Source organism: Bos taurus, chromosome 29 (genome assembly GCF_002263795.3).
Source record: "Bos taurus isolate L1 Dominette 01449 registration number 42190680 breed Hereford chromosome 29, ARS-UCD2.0, whole genome shotgun sequence".
NCBI lineage: Eukaryota > Metazoa > Chordata > Mammalia > Artiodactyla > Bovidae > Bos > Bos taurus.
In genome coordinates this window covers 37220986-37239768 of record NC_037356.1, presented here as the reverse complement: position 1 = coordinate 37239768, position 18783 = coordinate 37220986, and the positions used below count along the sequence as shown (strand labels likewise).

At 50.1% G+C, this 18783-nt stretch overlaps 1 protein-coding gene across 1 annotated transcript; it reads left to right on the top strand.

Moving 5' to 3' along the window:
* The first annotated feature begins 6202 nt into the window (after positions 1-6202).
* Positions 6203-15828, top strand: PRPF19 (pre-mRNA processing factor 19). The gene is given in 16 exon segments (NM_001075640.1): positions 6203-6402; positions 8085-8234; positions 8403-8479; positions 9189-9330; positions 9426-9499; positions 9636-9698; positions 10560-10601; positions 10727-10801; positions 11151-11226; positions 11398-11507; positions 12490-12645; positions 12870-12939; positions 13156-13241; positions 13522-13692; positions 13820-13925; positions 15341-15828. Coding segments are annotated over 16 exon segments (1515 nt in total). The 5' UTR covers positions 6203-6383; the 3' UTR covers positions 15439-15828.
* The last annotated feature ends 2955 nt before the right edge of the window (positions 15829-18783 follow it).

Below are 18783 nucleotides of genomic sequence, written 5' to 3'. Positions count from 1 at the left end.
TGAGCGCCGAAGAAGTGATGCTTTTGAACTGTGGTGTTGGAGAAGACTCTTGAGAGTCCCTTAGACTGCAAGGAGATCCAACCAGTCCATTCTGAAGGAGATCAGTCCTGGGATTTCTTTGGAAGGAATGATGCTAAAGCTGAAACTCCAGTACTTTGGCCACCTCATGCGAAGAGTTGACTCATTGGAAAAGACTCTGATGCTGGGAAGGATTGGGGGCAGGAGGAGAAGGGGACGACAGGATGAGATGGATGGATGGCATCACCGACTCGATGGACGTGAGTTTGAGTGAAGTCCAGGAGTTGGTGATGGACAGGGAGGCCTGGCGTGCTGCGATTCATGGGATCTCAAAGAGTCGGACACAACTGAGCGACTGAACTGAACTGAACTGAACTGATTCCCTATTTTAAAGTTCATTTGCCCAGATAAAATTACTATTGAAAACCATCTGGTGGACACGTGCTGTTTGTGAGCTTAATTCCTCTAGGTGTCACCCTGGAGTCATTGCAGCTCTTTTACCTGCCTTGCTTTCTCCCTCCAGCAATCTAAACCCCACCCCCACAGTTTCTCATAGCACTGGATGGCCAGTCCTTATGTGTTCATCTTTTGATGAGCAACTTTTCGACGTTAATGAGTGGGTTTCCCTATGGGACTGCTGCTTGGTATAAGGACTCACCTTCCCCACTGCCATAAATGTCTCGCCTGAGAAAGCTGAAACCAGCCAGAAGGAACTGTGTCTGGAACTGTGTCCCTTATCTTTGGAGCTGAAAGCTCTCATGTGGTAGCTTCACTTTAATTCCAACTAACCCTGTTAAAGTTTGGTCTTCCTTAGTGGCTCAAATGGTAAAGAATCTGCCTACAATGCAGGAGACCCTGGTTTGATCCCTGGGTTGGGAAGATCCCCTGGAGAAGGGAATGGCAACCCACTTCAGTATTATTGCCTGGAGAATTCCATGGACAGAAGAACCTGGCAGGCTACAGTTCATGGGGTTGTAAAGAGTCAGGCATGACTGAGCAACTAACACTTTCACTTTCTGTTAGAGTTTATGAAGCTGTCGTTGGCTTTCAACCTCATCACCCAGTCCAAACCTCCACAATGTCTTTCTTTTTAAAATATAATTGTATTTATTTATTATTTTTGGTTGCACTGGGTCTTTGTTGCTGCTCACACGCTTCCTCTAGTTGCAGCAAGCGGGGCCTACTCTTCATTGTCGTGCACAGGCTTCCCTTTGTGGTGGCTTCTCTTGCAGACCGTGGGCTCTAGGCACAGGGGCTTCAGTAGCTGCAGCCCATGGACTCGGTAGTTGTGGCCCATGGGCTTTGTTGCTCTGAAGCATGTGGTATCTTCCCAGACCAGGGAATGAACCTGTGTCCCCTGCACTGGCAGGCAGATTCTTATCCACTGTACCACCAGGGAAGTCCTCCTCAGTATGCTTCACCTGAGGAAAATTTCCCCAATGTCTCTCAATACAGGAAATACAGCTATCTCTTCTTGAACCTAAGTTCAAGGATAACCCACTTCTCATACCAAGGAATTTAACAACCTGTGAATAAAACTCAGGATTGTCAACCGAGATGGGAGATCTGGAGTTTAAGAGAGACTCATCTAATTTCATTGGGACACACCAAGGAGGTAGATGGACACAAGGAGCCCTTGGTGGTACCAGGGCTCTGGATCATTCTAGAGTACAGGCAAATGAGGGAAGTCTGCTCTGGGTCCCTCTCTGTGTGGTCACCAACTGTCAACTGGAAAAAAAGTGCACGACATTGGAGCTGTGAGTTGAGTTCTATGCCTTATCTTACTGAGGACTATAGCCTGAGAGACAGCCTCTCTGATAGCTCTAAGGAACTGCTGATGAGAGGGAGGGAGAGAGGCCAGTGTACCTGTGATTTTGGCCAAAGAGTATGTACAATCTCGGGAGAAGGAAACGGCAACCCACTCCAGTATTCATGCCTGGAAAATCCCATGGACCAAGGAGCCTAGTGGGCTATAATCCATGGAGTCGCAAAGAGTCGGACATGACTGAGCGACTTCTGTGTGTGTGTGTGTGTGTGTGTGTGTGTGTGTGTGTACAATCTCACATACATCTCTGTAGGTTACTACTAGCCATGAGGAACAGGTATCTCAGTTTGTGATTTTAGTGCTTTTCTATGTATAGGAGGACAGAAGAATTGAGGTTCATAAAAAATTTTATAGCTAATTATCTAAGGGCCTGTTTTGTGCACTTTTCCAAAGCACAGTGTGCCTCATCCTGTTCTTTGTCCTGAATTCCTTTCAAGAAGTACTTAGGGCAGTGACTGTAGTGGCTAATGACTTAATCCTTCCTTGTAAGACTGGATGGTAAGTGACATTCCTTGTTGTACACAGACTATGCATGAGTAGCAACCAGTCTGTCCCCATGTCAGATTGCTTCTTTCCTTCAGACACATTCATTTTCCCCCGGACCCTCTGCTTTGGCTAAGGATCTCTTTCTTCCAGAACAAACTCTGGTAGCATCCTTGGTCACACCTCCCAGCCTTTCTAACAGTTGCATCTTCACATTTGCTTGTGAGATCATTTCTGATTCGTAGGATTATCAATCTCATGTCACGGAATTTCCTGTGCAGGAAATGTAACTATTTTGCCCCTTATGAAAATTAATTTTTTAAATTCATTTATTTATTTGTGTATCTATTTTTGGCTGTGCTGGGTCTTCATTGCTACCCAGGCTTTTCTCTAGTTGCGGTGAGTGGAGAGGGGGAGCACTACTCTTCATTGCAGTGGACAGGCTTCTCATTGCAGTGGCTTCTCTTGTTAAGGGGCACAGACTCTAGGGCACTCAGGCTCAGTTGGGCATGTGGGCTCAGTAGTTGTGGTTCCCAGGTTCTAAATCACAGGTTCAATAGTTGTGGTACATTGGCTTAGTTGCTCCATGGCATGTGGGATCTTCCCGGACCAGGGATCAAATCCATATCTCCTGCATTGGCAGGCAGATTCTTTACCACTGAGCCACCTTTCTTCTTCTTTCTTAAAAAAAAAAAATATTTAATTTATTTGGTTGCATTGGGTCTTAATTGTAGCACTTGGGATCTTCTGTCTTCATTGTGGCATGCAGGATCTTTAATTGCAAATGTGGGATCTAGTTTCCCAACCAGGGGTCAAATCTGGACCCCTTGCATTGGGAGCACAGAGTCCTAGCCACTGGACCACCAGGGAAGTCCCAAGTAAACTTCTTTTCAACTCTCTTTTCTATCTGAATGGAGGGACACTCTTAGACAGTTCAAGGCTCTTTCCACCCTTGTTTTACAGTCTGTATAAACCTTTTGGAAAATTAACAGGGTGAAGGGGGAGAATCCACCTAATCCTTAGTTGTTTGAGGTGCACTGTCCTGCTTAATCCTATATCAGTTGTCCACAAGGTTGTAACTTAATCTACCTGTGAAATGGAGCTTCTGGGTTATTGACCTATGTGTACCCTTGCTTCTCAAGCAGCAGCAGCAGTCTTGGCCTAGGGAAGCAGGGCATAGAGTTCCAATCTCGAGAACCCACTGACAGTTATAGCCATTCCCCCCACCTCTTTGCTTCCAAACCTTAGGTAATCTTTATCTCCTTTGTGCAGAGATTGAGACTGGGGGAAGTGAGGAGGAAACTGAGATCAAATTCTCACCTCTAATAGTTACTCCAAAATCAGTTGCCCTGAATCGTTTCTGTTTCATGAGGGCCTGGCTTTTGAAACTCAAAAGCCTGGAAACAACTCCCTGTTTCCTCCATTCTTCTGTGACAGCTGTAAGCTCCCTACCATAGGGACATGGGCTTCCCTGGTGGCTCAGTTGATAAAGAATCTGCCTGCAGTGAGGGAGACCTGGGTTCGATCCCTGGGTTGGGAAGATCCCCTGGAGAAGGTAATGGCTACCCACTCCAGTATTCTGGCCTGGAGAATTCCATGGGATGGTACAGTCCATTGGGTCACATAGAGTCAGACATCACTGAGTGACTTTCACCTTCATGGGGACACCTCTGTTTTTGCTCAAAGTGCTATCCCCAATGTCAAGTATAATGTCTGACTGGCACATAGTGGGTACTCAATAAAGACGGGTCTTCCCAGGTGGCACTAGTGGTAAAGAACCTGCCTGCCAATACAGGAGAGGTAAAAGATGCAGGTTCAATGCCTGGGTTGGGAAGACCCCCTGGAGGAGGGCATGGCAACCCACTCCAGTATTCTTGCCTGGAGAATCCCATGGACAGAGGAGCCCGGCAGGCTATGGTCAGTCCATAGGGTCACACAGAGTCAGTCATAACTAAAGTCACTTAGCATAAATATTTATCCAAAAAGTGAATGATTGGGTCTTGCTGCCTCTCTCTGCAACCCATCCAATAAATGTCTTCCAGAGGAATCTGCTGGAAGTGTGGTTATGATTCTATAGCTTATCTGCTGTCAATCCAATCAAGTCGATTCAATCAAGTCTAACCACCTCTGGTTCAAGTTCCCCTCTAAATAGATTGATTTTTATTTCCTACCACATACAAATACTTAAGATGCCTGGATTGTCAGGCAGCCTGTCATTCAACCAACAATAGTTACGATATTCCTGCTATGTATCAGGCACCGTGCTAGACCCCGAAAAAACAGCAGTGACCAGAACAATCATGGTTCCTGCCATTACAGACTTTATAATCTGCCAGAGAACCCAGACAGTAAACAGATACTTGTACATAATTAAATGATTATAGTGGGACTTCCCTGGTGGTCCAGTGGTTAAGAATCCACCTGCCAATGCCGGGGACACAGGTTTAATCCCGGGTTCCTGAAGATCCCACCTGCCAAGGGGCAACTAACTCTGCACTCTGCAATTAGAGAAGCCACTGTAATGAGAGTCCACACACCATAACAAAGAGTAACCCCTGCTTACTACAACTAGAGAAGGCCCTCTCACATCAATGAAGACCCAGCACAAGCAAAAATAAATCATAAATTCTTTGAAATAAATTATTATAGCTATCCCAGAGTGACTCAGAGGAAAATTACAGGGTGCTGTGGGGACTAAAATTCAGTCAGGGGTCAATAAAAGAGACTCCAGAGGAAGTGCTATTTAGGGTGAGATTGGATTTACTTTGGAAAGGATGGGAGGGGTGGGGAGAAGAAGGGCAGACACTGCGGAAAGTGTTCCAGGTGAAGGATCTGGAACCAGTCAGAGTGGGTAAGTTTGAGGGCTTGAAAGGCCAGTGTGTCCAAGAAGCAGATGACTTGCCCAAAATCACAGAGCAAATTGGTAGTACGGGCAAGACCAGAAGAGTTTCTTAGCCAGTGTTAAGGCTTCTCTGCCCATGTGTATCTTCGTCTTCACTGGGTCTTCCAAAGCTGCTGCTAAGTCACTTCAGTCGTGTCCGACTCTGTGCGACCCCATAGACGGCAGTCCACGAGGCTCCCCCGTCCCTGGGATTCTCCAGGCAATAACACGGAGTGGGTTGCCATTTCCTTCTCCAATGCATGAAAGTGAAAAGTGAAAGTGAAGTCGCTGAGTCTTGTCCGACTCTTAGCAACCCCATGGACTGCGGCCTACCAGGCTCCTCCGCCCATGGGATTTTCCAGGGAAGAGTACTGGAGTGGGGTGCCATTGCCTTCTCCACTTCCAAAGCTAGTCCTCTGAGAACACTTGCCAGAGAAACACATGGGGCATGAAGTGAAAATGCAGACTCTCTAAATTAGGCCCCAGAAAAATGCATTTTTAAAAGTTCCTTAAGAAATTCTTACAGAAACCAACATAACATTGTAAAGCAATTATCCTCCAATTAAAAATAAATTAAAAACTTGAAAATAGAATAAAAAATTATGAAGTACTCAAAAATAGACAAAATATGCAAAACCATTATGGACAATAATATAAAACTATACTGAAAAAATATTACAGAAGACCTAAGTAAATCAAAGTATACCATGCTCACGAAATAAAAGACTAATAGCATTAAAAAAAAAAATTCTCATATACTCCAATATTTGCAAGACGGTCGTTCCACCGCCCTTGGCTCAAAAGAGTGTAGCTAAATTGATTGACTTTAAGGTCCCAGTGCATTAAGGGAAATGTAGTTTCGAATCTCCTCTCCCAGCCATTGGAGCTTTACGAAACTAGCCGAGAGGGCCCGGAAATACCCGAGTATTTCCTGGCGCGCCCTTTCCTGCCTGATTGCATTATGGGAAAGGACAGTTTCCGTTAAATTCTGGACGCTGGGGCGCGCGGCTGGCCACACTCCCACGTGAAGCTATTCGCGAGCATCGCTTCGCGGGGCAGCTCCCCGCTCGCAGCGGAGCGTCTGGAAGCAGCGAGGGAACTGGAAGTGTCCCGCGGGGGCCCAGAAGCTGATCCCGGAGCCCAGCGTGAGGAGCCTCGGAGTGCAGCGAGGGCGCCATGTCTCTGATCTGCTCTAGTGAGTATCGGCTGCGGCCGCTCGCGGGGTGCTGGAGGCCGGAGAGCCGAGCTTGAGGATCTGCGCGCCTCTGCGGCGCCAGTGTCGGGGCTGGACCTGAAAAACGGGGCTCCGGGGAGGCAGGGCGGCGGCCTGTCAGCCCGGGGGGGTCTTCCTCCTCCAGCGTGAGGTCAGTTTGCGCAGCGCTTCATAGTTTACATAACGTCTCTAGTGCATTCTCGCAGGCTGCACAGAGGCAACCCACCTCGTTTGCGCAGTGGATCTGAGGCTTGGATAGCGGGGAGCTGGTGGTGCAGGGGAAAGAGCTCTCTGTAGGAAGCAGGAAGCCAGAGGGCTTGTGCAGGATCCGCCTCCAGTTGGCTTTGTGATCTGGCGCCGGGATGAGGTCCTCAGTTTCCCCAACTGCAAAAATAATGGCCTTGGCACTGGATGTGTTGTCTGAGGCCCTGCTTGGGTAGGTAGCGCTTCTGCAGTTTGCGAAGGTCGCACAGTGAGTTGGAGGCGGTGACAGGCCTGGGAGCCAGACCAGCCTCACCCTGTAGGGCTGATGAAAACAGCTGCACATTTGGAAAAGCCTCTGTTGGTTTACAGCGTGCTTGCAAGACTGCAAAGTCGTTATGTCCCCACAGGAATTCTCCAAAGCAGAAATGAAGATCCGGTTTTACAGATAAGGATGTAAGGTTCAAGGAGAAATGTGGCTTTTGTAAAACAGAGTACAGCTAGTTAGTGGCAGAGCTGTGTGAAGGAGCCAGGTTCTCTGACCCTGAATCCATGCTTTTTTCAAATGCTTTGTCCTGTCTTTTGGATGTGTTATTGAGGAAAGTGGGTGTTTTGCATTCTGGTCGTTCATCAGGTTATTAGTTTCTCATCCTTTTCTCTCTCAAGCTCTTGACTCTTCTCAGAACCTCCCCATAAACCCAAAACAAAGGAGAGAAAGAGTGAAAGGAAATGTGACTAGAAAAAGAGTCCTTAAGCGTTAAAGAAATGACAGTGTGCAGAGTATTTTCACATTCATTGTTTCAATCCTGAGGAACATCTTTTCAGTATCCGTCAGCTCCACGCCATTCGCTGGTCTGTTAGATGTTTACTGAGCATTTGCCAAGCACCTGCATTGTACTGGAAGTCAGAGAGCAGCTACAGTCCCAATCCTCAGGGGTGTAAATGGATACTTCTGTTGGGGCGTGGTGAGGATGATTTCATCAATGGAAAGTGTTTACAGTGGAGCTTGGCACCTAGTAAACAGCATGTAAATAAATACTTTGTTATCATAGCTCTTGTCACATCGCCTTGTAATTTGTCTGAGAATCCATCTAGGCCCTAGTCTAAGACTTGAAGGGCTTTGTGGGTATCTTCCTGTCCTGCTGTATAATGGGTGCCTAAGCGTTTTTGTTCAGAAATGAGATGGGCAGGAATTATTGACTGCTCCCTAGGTGCCTAGCATTTAGTAGTCATGCAGCAATTATTTGTTGACTACCTGACTGTCAGAGACTGATGGAGAAGGTAGTTAAGTGGCTGGAAAGCATTGTGGGTACAGTCCACAACTGGCTTGGATGTCATGTCTTGATTCCTGTTAGCTGAGTGTAGAGAGGCAAGGTCTTGTGGAGGCCAGCCGAGGGTGAAGCGTCCCCTTGGCCAGAGTCCCTGTCACCACCCCAGGCTCACCACCTGCCTTTTCTCCGCAGTCTCCAATGAAGTGCCAGAACACCCCTGTGTGTCCCCCGTTTCTAATCATGTGTATGAGCGGCGGCTCATTGAGAAGTATATTGCAGAGAACGGCACAGATCCCATCAACAACCAGCCTCTGTCCGAGGAGCAGCTCATTGATATCAAAGGTGCCTGCTGGCCAGCCTCAATCCAGGGCTGTCGTAGCCTAAAGCCTGGGAAGGTGGGAAGGGTGGTGGGTACATAGCACATTAGTGGGGGCTGAAGGGGAAAGAGTGTGGGAGGGCCAGCACGCCCTAGGTCATGAGTTTTCATGCCCACTTTGTCTCTCTTGGCAGTTGCTCACCCAATCCGGCCCAAGCCTCCCTCAGCCACCAGCATCCCAGCCATTCTGAAAGCCTTGCAGGATGAGTGGGTGAGTCCCTGGAAGAGAATTTATATTTTTGCCACTTGAAAAGAGGGGATCACTGGACTAGGACATAGGTGGGGATGGGAGGGATGGAGCCTTATTTTCTGTTTTGAGGGGAGGGTGAGAGCAGAGGAGGAGCCTGGTTGTTAATGTCACACAGATCTCGGCTCCACCCTTTGCTCCGTTGCCCACTTGCCACGTCCCTTGGCAAATATCCAAGTACTGCTTTTCCTGACCATATTGCATGGATTAGTACCTGTCTTAGGGTTTTCAGAGACTCGGAGTAAGATAAGCTTCATGGTGTCAGGGACTTGTTTTACTCATTAGAGCCCCAGCAGTGAGAACCTCAAGGACTGCGTCTTGAGGACTGCCTGGCTCAGTGCCTGACACAATGAGCAGTCAATAAACAGCAGCTCTAGTGTTCCTTTCTGGTGAGGTGACAGCATGACGCCGGAGATGTGCCGGTAAATTAGAGAAGATGGTGGGAAGAGCTGGCCCCCGTTCCTGTCTGTGTGCCCAAGGTTTGGCACGGTGAGGAGCTTGGGAGCGTCTGCTCGAGAGTTCAGGGTCACTCAGATCTTGCTTAGGTCACTGATACCGGTCTAGGCCGTGGGATTGGCCTAGGATAAGAGCGTCCTCTTATCAAGGGCTGACTCCTCTGCTGGGTGCTCCCCACGCCTCCCCACCCCCTCACTGTGGTGTCTCCCTCTCCCAGGATGCGGTCATGCTCCACAGCTTCACCCTGCGCCAGCAGCTGCAGACCACCCGCCAGGAGCTGTCCCACGCCCTGTACCAGCACGATGCCGCCTGCCGTGTCATTGCGCGTCTCACCAAGGAAGTCACTGCTGCCCGAGAAGGTACAGCCTCCGGCCTGCCATCCCCCACTCTGGGGTCCACTCTGGGGCAGGCCTGTTTTGTAATAGCCCATTCCTAACATTGCCTTCTCTCTCAGCTCTGGCGACCCTGAAACCTCAGGCCGGTCTCATTGTGCCCCAGGCTGTGCCAAGCTCCCAGCCAAGTGTTGTGGTGAGTGTCCCCGCAGCCCCGCCAGCAGTGGAGTGTGCATGGTGGCCCATCGGCCTCCTCTGCAAGGGAGGAGGAGGGCATTCTGTGCTCCTCTGGCATTCCATGCTCCTCTCACCTTCCTCCTTGTTCTCTTCAGGGTGCAGGTGAGCCAATGGATTTGGGCGAACTGGTGGGAATGACTCCTGAGATTATTCAGAAGGTACGTCATGCTCTCGCTTGGTGGGAAAGCTGATGGACTCTCCCTTTTGCCTGGAGTCCAATATGAGTAAAAACCCCATCCATTTGGAGATGGAGTGGAGTCGTACAGAGCACACACTCAACCAGGCTGCCTGGCTTTGTGTTTTGATGTCCCCGGTTATCAGCTTTATGACCTTGGGCTGACTTAACTAATCCTATGTCTAATTTCCCTTGCTACTAAAGTGAGGATGATAGTACCTACTCTATGGACTTGTGGGAATTTTAAAGATATTAATTATTAAGTACAATTTGTTGCTCTTATTAGGGTTCTTTGCAGATATTAAAGCATTTTGTTACATGTTTTCATTTTTTATTTTCTGAAGGAGACAGGATAGGAATGATCACTTTGATTTTATAGATGAAGAATCTGTAGATTCAGAGTCAGAAGCACAGCTCACAAGAGGCAGAGCTGGCCCCTGATTCTGTGTCTGTGCTCTGTGACTTGGGGATCCTCCTTAGTACCAGTTGATAGTTTGTGTCTTTTCCAAGCCATGCAGCTTGTCAGCATCTCAGCTCCCACTGTAGTGGCACAGGCGTAGTCTGGGAGCCCTGCCAACTATTGACTCTGTGGCCCTGAGCAAGTGACTGCACCTGCTCTGGGGCTCAGTTTCCTCCTCTGAGAAACAAAGTCATCAACACCCACCTCATAAGGTTGGAGTGAAAATGAAAAAAGATATTGCACGGAAGCCTTCAGCACAGAGCCTGGCAGATGATGAGTTCTTGGTGATGGCTTGTGAAAGCGTAGATGTGACGAGCATTCACTGTGCTTTTCTCTGGCAAATTAATTTGTCTCACATTGAGCTTATTCCCCTCTCTCCCCCAGCTTCAAGACAAGGCCACCGTGCTCACCACAGAACGGAAGAAGGTGAGTCCTCCCAGGGCCAGGCCCAGAGCTGACCTGGAGGAGCTGGTGGTTCCCTTAGGAGGAGAGGGGGTGGCCAATTAATTCCTGCACCCAGTAACTTCTTGGGGGATTTTTCTTTTTCTCAGAGAGGGAAAACTGTGCCTGAGGAGCTGGTGAAGCCAGAAGAGCTCAGCAAATACCGACAGGTGGCATCACATGTGGTGAGTGGCTCGGTCCCACAGACTTGGGAGACTGGGTCCTCCGGGCTATTTCCAGGGTGGGACAGGCCAGCATGAAGCATTGTCCAGGACCTCTGGCCCTCACTGTTTTTCACCTTGGCTGCTGAGTTGTCAGGGTTTCTCCTCCTGCCCGGCTGTGGCCTTCCCCATCATCACTGATGGGAGTTGCTGCATCCGGGCAGAAAGCCAAGCACAGTGGACGAGGAACAGAAGTCACTCTTGTTCCCCAGGGCTGGGGCTGGGGCCAGGGCCGGGGCTGGAGCCGTTGAGTGGCTTTGTGGCCTGCTTTGATTCAGCCGTGACTGGGTTTGATGTGACTTTTTCTGCATAGGGGCTGCACAGTGCTAGCATTCCCGGGATCCTCGCCCTGGACCTCTGCCCCTCCGACACCAACAAGATCCTCACTGGTAAGAGTGGGCCCAGCCCAGCAAGCCGAGAAGGGGGTGGGGGAAGGGTAGGAGAAGGACAGCAAGGAGGGTGCCCACTCCTGTCCTCTCTGGATCTGGGGACAAAAGAACCTTTGGCAGAGGGGCCTGGGAGCCTGACTCATTTTTGGATCTCATTTTGGTCCCCTCCAGGTGGGGCGGATAAGAATGTCGTCGTCTTCGACAAGAGTTCTGAGCAGATTTTGGCCACCCTCAAAGGCCATACCAAGAAGGTCACCAGCGTGGTCTTTCACCCGTCCCAGGTAAGCGCTCCCCTAGCACCCTCAGCCCTCATTTCTGAGCCCTGTTCCCGTGCTGTGAGGTCCCAGAACCAGGCCCCCACCCCCGTTGCCTTCTTGGTGAAGTGACACGGGCCTGAGAGTGCCAGCTCTTCAGCACTGGCGGTTCAGGGCCAGATTTGGGGTCATGGGATTGCCCACTATTCCTGAAACAGTGGTCTTCAAACCAGGGAAGAAAGGAAATATATAGTTTGAAAAGCATATTGAAAAGTTTTATGTTAGGGAAGGAAGAATCTCTACACTATTTTAAAATACGAACTGCAGAGCACAAAGTTCAACAAAATTCTGCCCCATGTGTCTGAGGGGGAGGGATAGGTCCAGATTTCCCACAGTCTTCCAGGCCGGGGGATGGAAACTTGATGCTGAGCGTGTTAGTATGTTATTTCTCCTACGCAGTTGTGTTGATGGAAGATGGTAGTTTTACCTTACGAGTTTTAACATCCTAACTAACCAAAATAATAGGTTGGTGACACTATGTGAGTTCTCCCTGTTACCAGTTTTTCTGAGAATTAACTTGCCCCTGAATTCTTAAGTGTGGGATGCTTAGGACATGCCTTCACAACCCTTCCAGGCCTGCTACTGCTCAGACTTTCCTGTCCTAAGGAGCCATTGACTACATGAGGCTATTTAAATAAAATGGGATTAAACATTCAGTTCCTGAATTGCTCTAGGTGTATATCTCTCTGGTCCTGGGAAAGGGATGGATGGTTTCCCTCTGGTTCACTAATCTTTTTTACCACTAGATGGCAGGGCCTCCTCCACTTGGCCAAATGCTGTTTAATTTCCCATCCTGATAGCGTTTACCCTTTGGCCCACTCAGGCGTTGTTGGGTGGATGGAAGGTTCCAGGCCTGGCAGAGCTGTGGCCGTCCCCAGTCCCCTTTTGCAAGATGATTGTGGTCCATCTCTTCTGTCTCTGATAATCTGCCTCTTTGCTCTCCTTTTAGGAGCTGGTGTTTTCTGCCTCCCCTGATGCTACTATCAGGATTTGGTCGGTTCCGAACGCCTCTTGCGTACAGGTTGTTCGTGCCCACGAGAGCGCTGTGACAGGCCTCAGCCTCCACGCCACTGGTGACTATCTCCTGAGCTCCTCTGATGACCAGGTATTGTCCCAGCCAGGCCCTAAAGAGGTCCCCAAACTCAGGCATCCTGGGAGGAGGAAACATCTTACCCAGCCGGGTCCCCAGAACCTGGAGAGAGTATTTCCTCTCTACAGAGAGGGGATGGCCTTGCCAAGGTCTGCCCGACCAGGGTCCCTGCCTTCCTGAGGGGCCATCAGAACCTGGGGACTACTGTCTTACCGGCTCTGTTGTCTCTGTTTTTTCAGTACTGGGCCTTCTCTGACATCCAGACAGGACGTGTGCTCACCAAGGTGACTGATGAGACCTCTGGATGCTGTAAGTTGTCTCCTAAGTGTTGGGCTCTTCATTCGCTGTATAATGTTTTATTTAGCTATTGCTCATTTGTTCTAAAAAGTACATGCTGCCAAGAGCTTGCTGAGTGCCGGGCATAGTGCTGGCCCAGGGAGCAGGAGGAAGAGTGAGGAGCCTACCTTTGCTGTGCTTAGTATCCTGAGGGTGGGCTCTGACCGTCCGTCTGTCTCCCCCCAACAGCTCTCACCTGTGCGCAGTTCCACCCTGATGGACTCATTTTCGGGACAGGAACCATGGACTCTCAGATCAAGATCTGGGACTTGAAGGTAGGACATGGCCGTCCCGTCTGCAGCCCAGGGTTGGAGCTCTTGTCCCTGTGTGGTGTGATGAAGTGGTTATGGCACCTGGCCTCAGGGGTGTCCCAGGGGCTGTGTGTGTGACACAGTAGGTGTGGTCTGGGAGCCCCAGGCTAGGCGTCCACCCTTGCTCTTCCTGCTGGTTGTCCTCCCTGAGGGTGGAGGACATCTCAGGAGTGGAGTTGTCTGAGCTCCATTTTCTCCCTCACGACCGGTGGGTGACATTTTACTCCCTGCTCCCCAACCGCAGGAGCGCACCAATGTGGCCAACTTCCCTGGCCACTCGGGCCCCATCACCAGCATTGCCTTCTCGGAGAACGGCTACTACCTGGCTACAGCGGCCGATGACTCCTCTGTTAAACTCTGGGATCTGCGCAAACTTAAGAACTTTAAGACGTTGCAACTGGATAACAACTTTGAGGTACACCTCTTTCTCTGTCACCCCTCCTCCTCATTTGTTGATGAATTACTCTAAACTGCCTCTGTTGTTCCCAAATTGCCCATAGTTTCTGCTTCCTTTCATGTGACTTCTTTCCGGAAAATGGCAGGTGAAGTCACTGATCTTTGACCAGAGCGGTACTTACCTGGCCCTTGGCGGCACCGATGTCCAGATCTACATCTGTAAACAGTGGACGGAGATTCTTCACTTTACAGGTAGAGGCTTGCCTCAAGATCCTGAGGTCTCTGGGTGCTCTGGCCCAGAAGAAAGTGGGGAAAGTTTCACTGGGTTAGGGGTTTCTAGTGGCAGGCATGCATTTGCCAAAGCCGCTTTTAATCGCTCTGAGACAGAGTTTAGTGGCTAAGACAAGGAACTCAGGAGTCAGACTGCCTGACTTTAAATGCTAGCTCTGCCACTCGAAGCTTTGTGACATTGGGCGAGCTACTTAACTTCTCTGGAGAATAATAGTACAGTTGATTCTCCACAGACTCAACCAACTGTGGATCAAAAACATTTGTGGGGGGAAAATATCCAGAAAGTTCCAAAAAGCAAAACTCTTAATTGCCTGCACACTGGCAACTATTCATGTAGCATTTACATTATATTTAAAACTATTTGCATAGAATTTGTGTTGTGTTAGGAATTACAAGTTATTTAGAGATGACTTAAAGTATACAGGAGAATGCGCGTCCGTTACACGCAAATACCACCTCAACAAAGTTGGCACCTCCTAATAGTAGTGTGGCCTCTGGTACATGACTTTCCCTTTTGGAGCTGTAGTTACTTTATCTTTAAATGGGCGTATTGACACTGCTTTGCATATTGTGCCAGCTGGTTCCCTGGAGGTGGCCTGCATGGGGACAGGGTGCCTCTTTCACTTTCAGGAACTGAAGGAATGGCAGCTGCTGCCATCTTTGTTAATGAAGTTTTCTTGTTCTCATTAGCAGGTGGTGGGCGGGGCACAAGCACCTTCTCCCACCCCAGATTCTACTCACTGTGTGTCCCAGAAGTGGCCAGGCCTGCTGGTGTGGCCCATGGGTTTTCACCTTCCCTGGGCCCCGGTGCCTTGATTTGGAGCAGTCTGTGGAGTGGCGGGCTGGAAGCATAGGGCAGCTTTAGAATGGGGAGGTGGTGGGCCGGCTATGATCATGTCCATGAACTATCTGAGCCCAGCGAGGAGGGTTGCCTGGCATCTTCTGCCCCTGACCCAGCCCTGCCCTGTGCCAGGAGCCCAGCTTTCTGTGTGAGCTAGGACAAGCTGATAAGGCTGTTCCAGTTACACACAGGGACTCAGAACTAAATACCAACAAGTCCAGCTTCCTGTCAGTTCTCAGACTTGGACTGAGCTGAGCAGAGCCAATTTGTAGCTGCCCCCTGAAAGCTTAGGTGGCGGGGACTGGTGTTCCTGTGTTCACTCAGCCCAGCCACACACAGTGCCTGCTGCGGGCCAGCCCCAGGGAGGCTCTGGAGCTCAGTGCCATGTGAGTCACCCTAGAGCTCTGGCGTTAGGGGTTAATAGGCCATGGGAGGTTTCCAGGTCACAGGGATGGGTGAGGAGCATGTCATCAGGGGTCAATGATGAGACCTCAAGGAAGAAAAGCCTCCTCACTGTTGTCTTATCTCTCCACAGAGCACAGTGGCCTGACCACAGGGGTGGCCTTCGGACACCACGCCAAGTTCATTGCTTCCACGGGAATGGACCGGAGCCTCAAATTCTACAGCCTGTAGGCGGCAGCTCACCAGACCGGAGTGGGGCCTCGTCTCAGTAGTGGGATAGCATTGGGGTGGGGGTGGGGGGCAGGGGAGAAGAGACTACTGGGGGGTGGGGGGTATATGGGGTGGGACATTCGCATCATTTCACTCTGGTCCCGGTGGTGGCCTGAGAGCCGCAGTGGCATGGACCACCCTCATCCGTCACCCTCTGAGGGCTCAGGGTCGGCCCCAGGGCCTCTCTTCGAGGAGTTGATGGAGTTGATGGCTGTTCCACACCCACCGTGTTCCAGTTCCTGTGAGTTGGGGAGAGGCTGAGCCAAGGGAACTGTGAAGGGGCTGGGCCAAGGGCTCAGGCAGGTTTTTGTAAGCAGCGCTCTAGTTTCATTAAAAAAAGAAAACAACAAACATAGCCGCCTTCCTGTGTCTGTAGCGGGGAGAATCAAGGGGAGGGAGCGCCAAATAGGACTTGGACCACCAGGATGCCCATCGTTCTGTTGTCTCTTTAATTGGACAACAAATTAAAAAATAATCTACAAGCCATTTGCCAGAATGATTCTTCCACATCCCTGCAGGCTTTGACTTTGTGATTTATGGGGTTTCATGTCACCTGCCTTGGGTGGCTCCCATGTGAGCCTGGAAGTGGGGGAAGGGGAGAGTGCTGAGGATCTCACTGCCACACAACTGGCCATCTCTCAGGGCGTCCTCAGTCCTTCGGTCCAAGGGGACAGAAAATCTGTCTCAACTGGCCTGAATCAGAAATCTATCTGTGACTGGTATTTGAAGATTAAAAGTCAAACTGGTCTGGGAGGACCCAGCCAGCAAACAGTAAATTAGCAGAATGTCAGGGAACCCACACCCCCTGTGGTTGGGGAATTAAGGTAGGGTAGTCCGTGCAGCTGCTTTGGGTGGTCAAGAAGGGCCTCTTCTAGATGATAAGCTGGAGGGTGACTGATGGGAGCTAAAGGGGAGGAGTGTTGCAGTTGAGGGAAGGTTCTGAGGCTGGAAGATCAAGGTCAAGATGTGTGCTGCAGGCTCGGGAAACCAGCATGGCTGGAGTGGTGCCACTGGGTATGGCCTTGGGAGATCATCAGTACCCTTTCAAAGAGCGGTCCTAGTGGAACACAGAGGAAAAGAATGTGAGATGACATTTTGTTAATTTTATGCCTGAAACAACTTTGCCTTTGGTTGTCCAGCAACTGGGCAGCTTCCTGCACCCCCGTGGGGCTTCAGGTACCTTGGCAGTCCAGCCTAGAAGGTGGGCTCTGCGAGCTTGGGGACAGACTCCGGGCTTTGGCACTTAGTAGAGTAAGGCCACAGACAGATTGATTAATTTATCTCTGTTTAGTGTCCATTAAGACAGGAATACTGTGCTTACTAGGGATGTAAGGCTGAGGTGGACTTCCCTGGTTGCTCTCTCAGTGGTAAAGAATCTGCCGGCCAATGCAGGAGACTCAGGTTCAATCCCTGGGTTTGGGGAGATCCCTTGGAGAAGGAAATGATGACCCTCTCCAGTATTCTTGCCTGGGAAACCCCCTGGACAGAGGAGCCTGGCAGGCTAGAGATGGGGTCTCAAGGAGTCAGATACAACTTAGCGACTGAACAAGGCTTAAGTAGGTTAGTGTGTGAGCAGTGTTTGGACGGACGAACGCGGTGAGTGCTGTACATATTTTAACTGCTGCTGCCGCTTTTACTTCCTACTGCTCCGCTGTTTTACTCTCCCTGGGGTCCCTGCCCTGCCAGGCGGGTGTCCTCACTCAGCCCAGGTTCATGGTGTTTGGCGTGTCTCTACCACGTTACCTTGGAGGTGTTTATTCATTTGTCTCTTAACTATTTAAACTTAGGTTTTAATCTCCTTGAAGGCAGCACCCTGTACCCTGCTGGCATTCAATTCATTGCTGCTAAGAGGCGGACAGTTTCAACTCTGGGGCTTCGAACAAAGCCCAGGTCTGTTCTTTTGTGTTCTGTCTCTACTTAGAACACAAAAGAAGATGTGGTAGTGGGGAGGGGGAGGGCGGGGATGGATGACAGACTTTGTTATTTCAGCCAAAATGGAATAGGGTCTGTTACTCCTGCCATGTCTCTAGATTTCAGCTCATTGCCTTGAAGGTGAATCTTTTGGAACTGGGTCTCAATCGATAGATGGTAAGAGGCTCACCTTTTCTGGGCCCTTATCGTTAGGCTCATGAATTTTTGTAATTAATGCTTATTGCATTCTCTGTGAACTTCAGCCCTTTGACGATCCGTCTGGACCTTTCCATGCATGAGGACCCAGTTCCCACCCACCCCGCTGTGCCTCCGCTGTTGAAGGTTGCTCAGCCTTGGGGCACTGACCAAGGCAGCCACCTGGGGGCACTGTAGTTACACTAGTCTCCCCAGTAACAGTGGCACCAGGACCCAGCTCTCAGCACCAGTCAGGCGCTATCATCTGCATTCCACAGACAGAAAACTAAGCATTATATTAGAGCTGGGATTTTAAACTGGCTTCAGAGACAGCTGGCTGCCCTAGCGTCAGCTGAGACAGGAGCAGGCAGCTCTGTGGTGTTCCAGGAGTGTAGGGCTGGTTAGGTGTGGGCTCTGGTGTCAGGGCTTCCCCTTGTGGCTCAGTTGGTAAAGAAAATCCCTGCGATGCAGGAGACCCCGGTTCGATCCCTGGGTTGGGAAGATCCCCTGGATAAAGGAAAGGCTACCTACTCCGGTATTCTGGCCTGGAGAATTCCATGGACTGTAAAGTCCATGGGGTTGGAGACTCAGACACGACTGAGCGACTTTCGCCTTTCTGGTGTCAGAAGCCAGGTTTGAATCCCAGCATTACAGCTTTCTACGACTTAGGTCTCCACTTCTGCAGGTGTGGGCTTCCCCAATGATTCAAGCAGCAAAGAATCTGCCTGCAACGTAGGAGACACAAGAGGTGCAGGTTCAATCTCTAGGTCGGGAATATCACCTGGAGGAGGGCATGGCAACCCACTCCAGTATTCTTGCCTGGAGAATCCCATGGACAGAGGAGCCTGGCGGGCTACAGTCCATGAAGTCCCAAAGAGTTGGACACGACAGAGCATGTGATGGATTATTAATATCATCTGTCTGTAAAACTCAGTTAGTGCCTCAAATCAAACAGGGCTGTTGAGCTGATACATGCCTCCTGGGAAGCCCTCCATAGCTGGCTGCTTCTCTTCCCTGCTGTTGTCTGCACTGGCGTGACACTGCTGGCCCTGGTGGCCTTGGGATCCACACCTGTGTTATAAAAGTGGGGCCCACAGGGCCTTCTTCATTTGTAAATCTTCCATTTATTAAGCTCTGGTGACACAAGGTGCAACGTGATGAGGCAGGGAGATGGGAGCACACAGGTGACACGACCCTGGG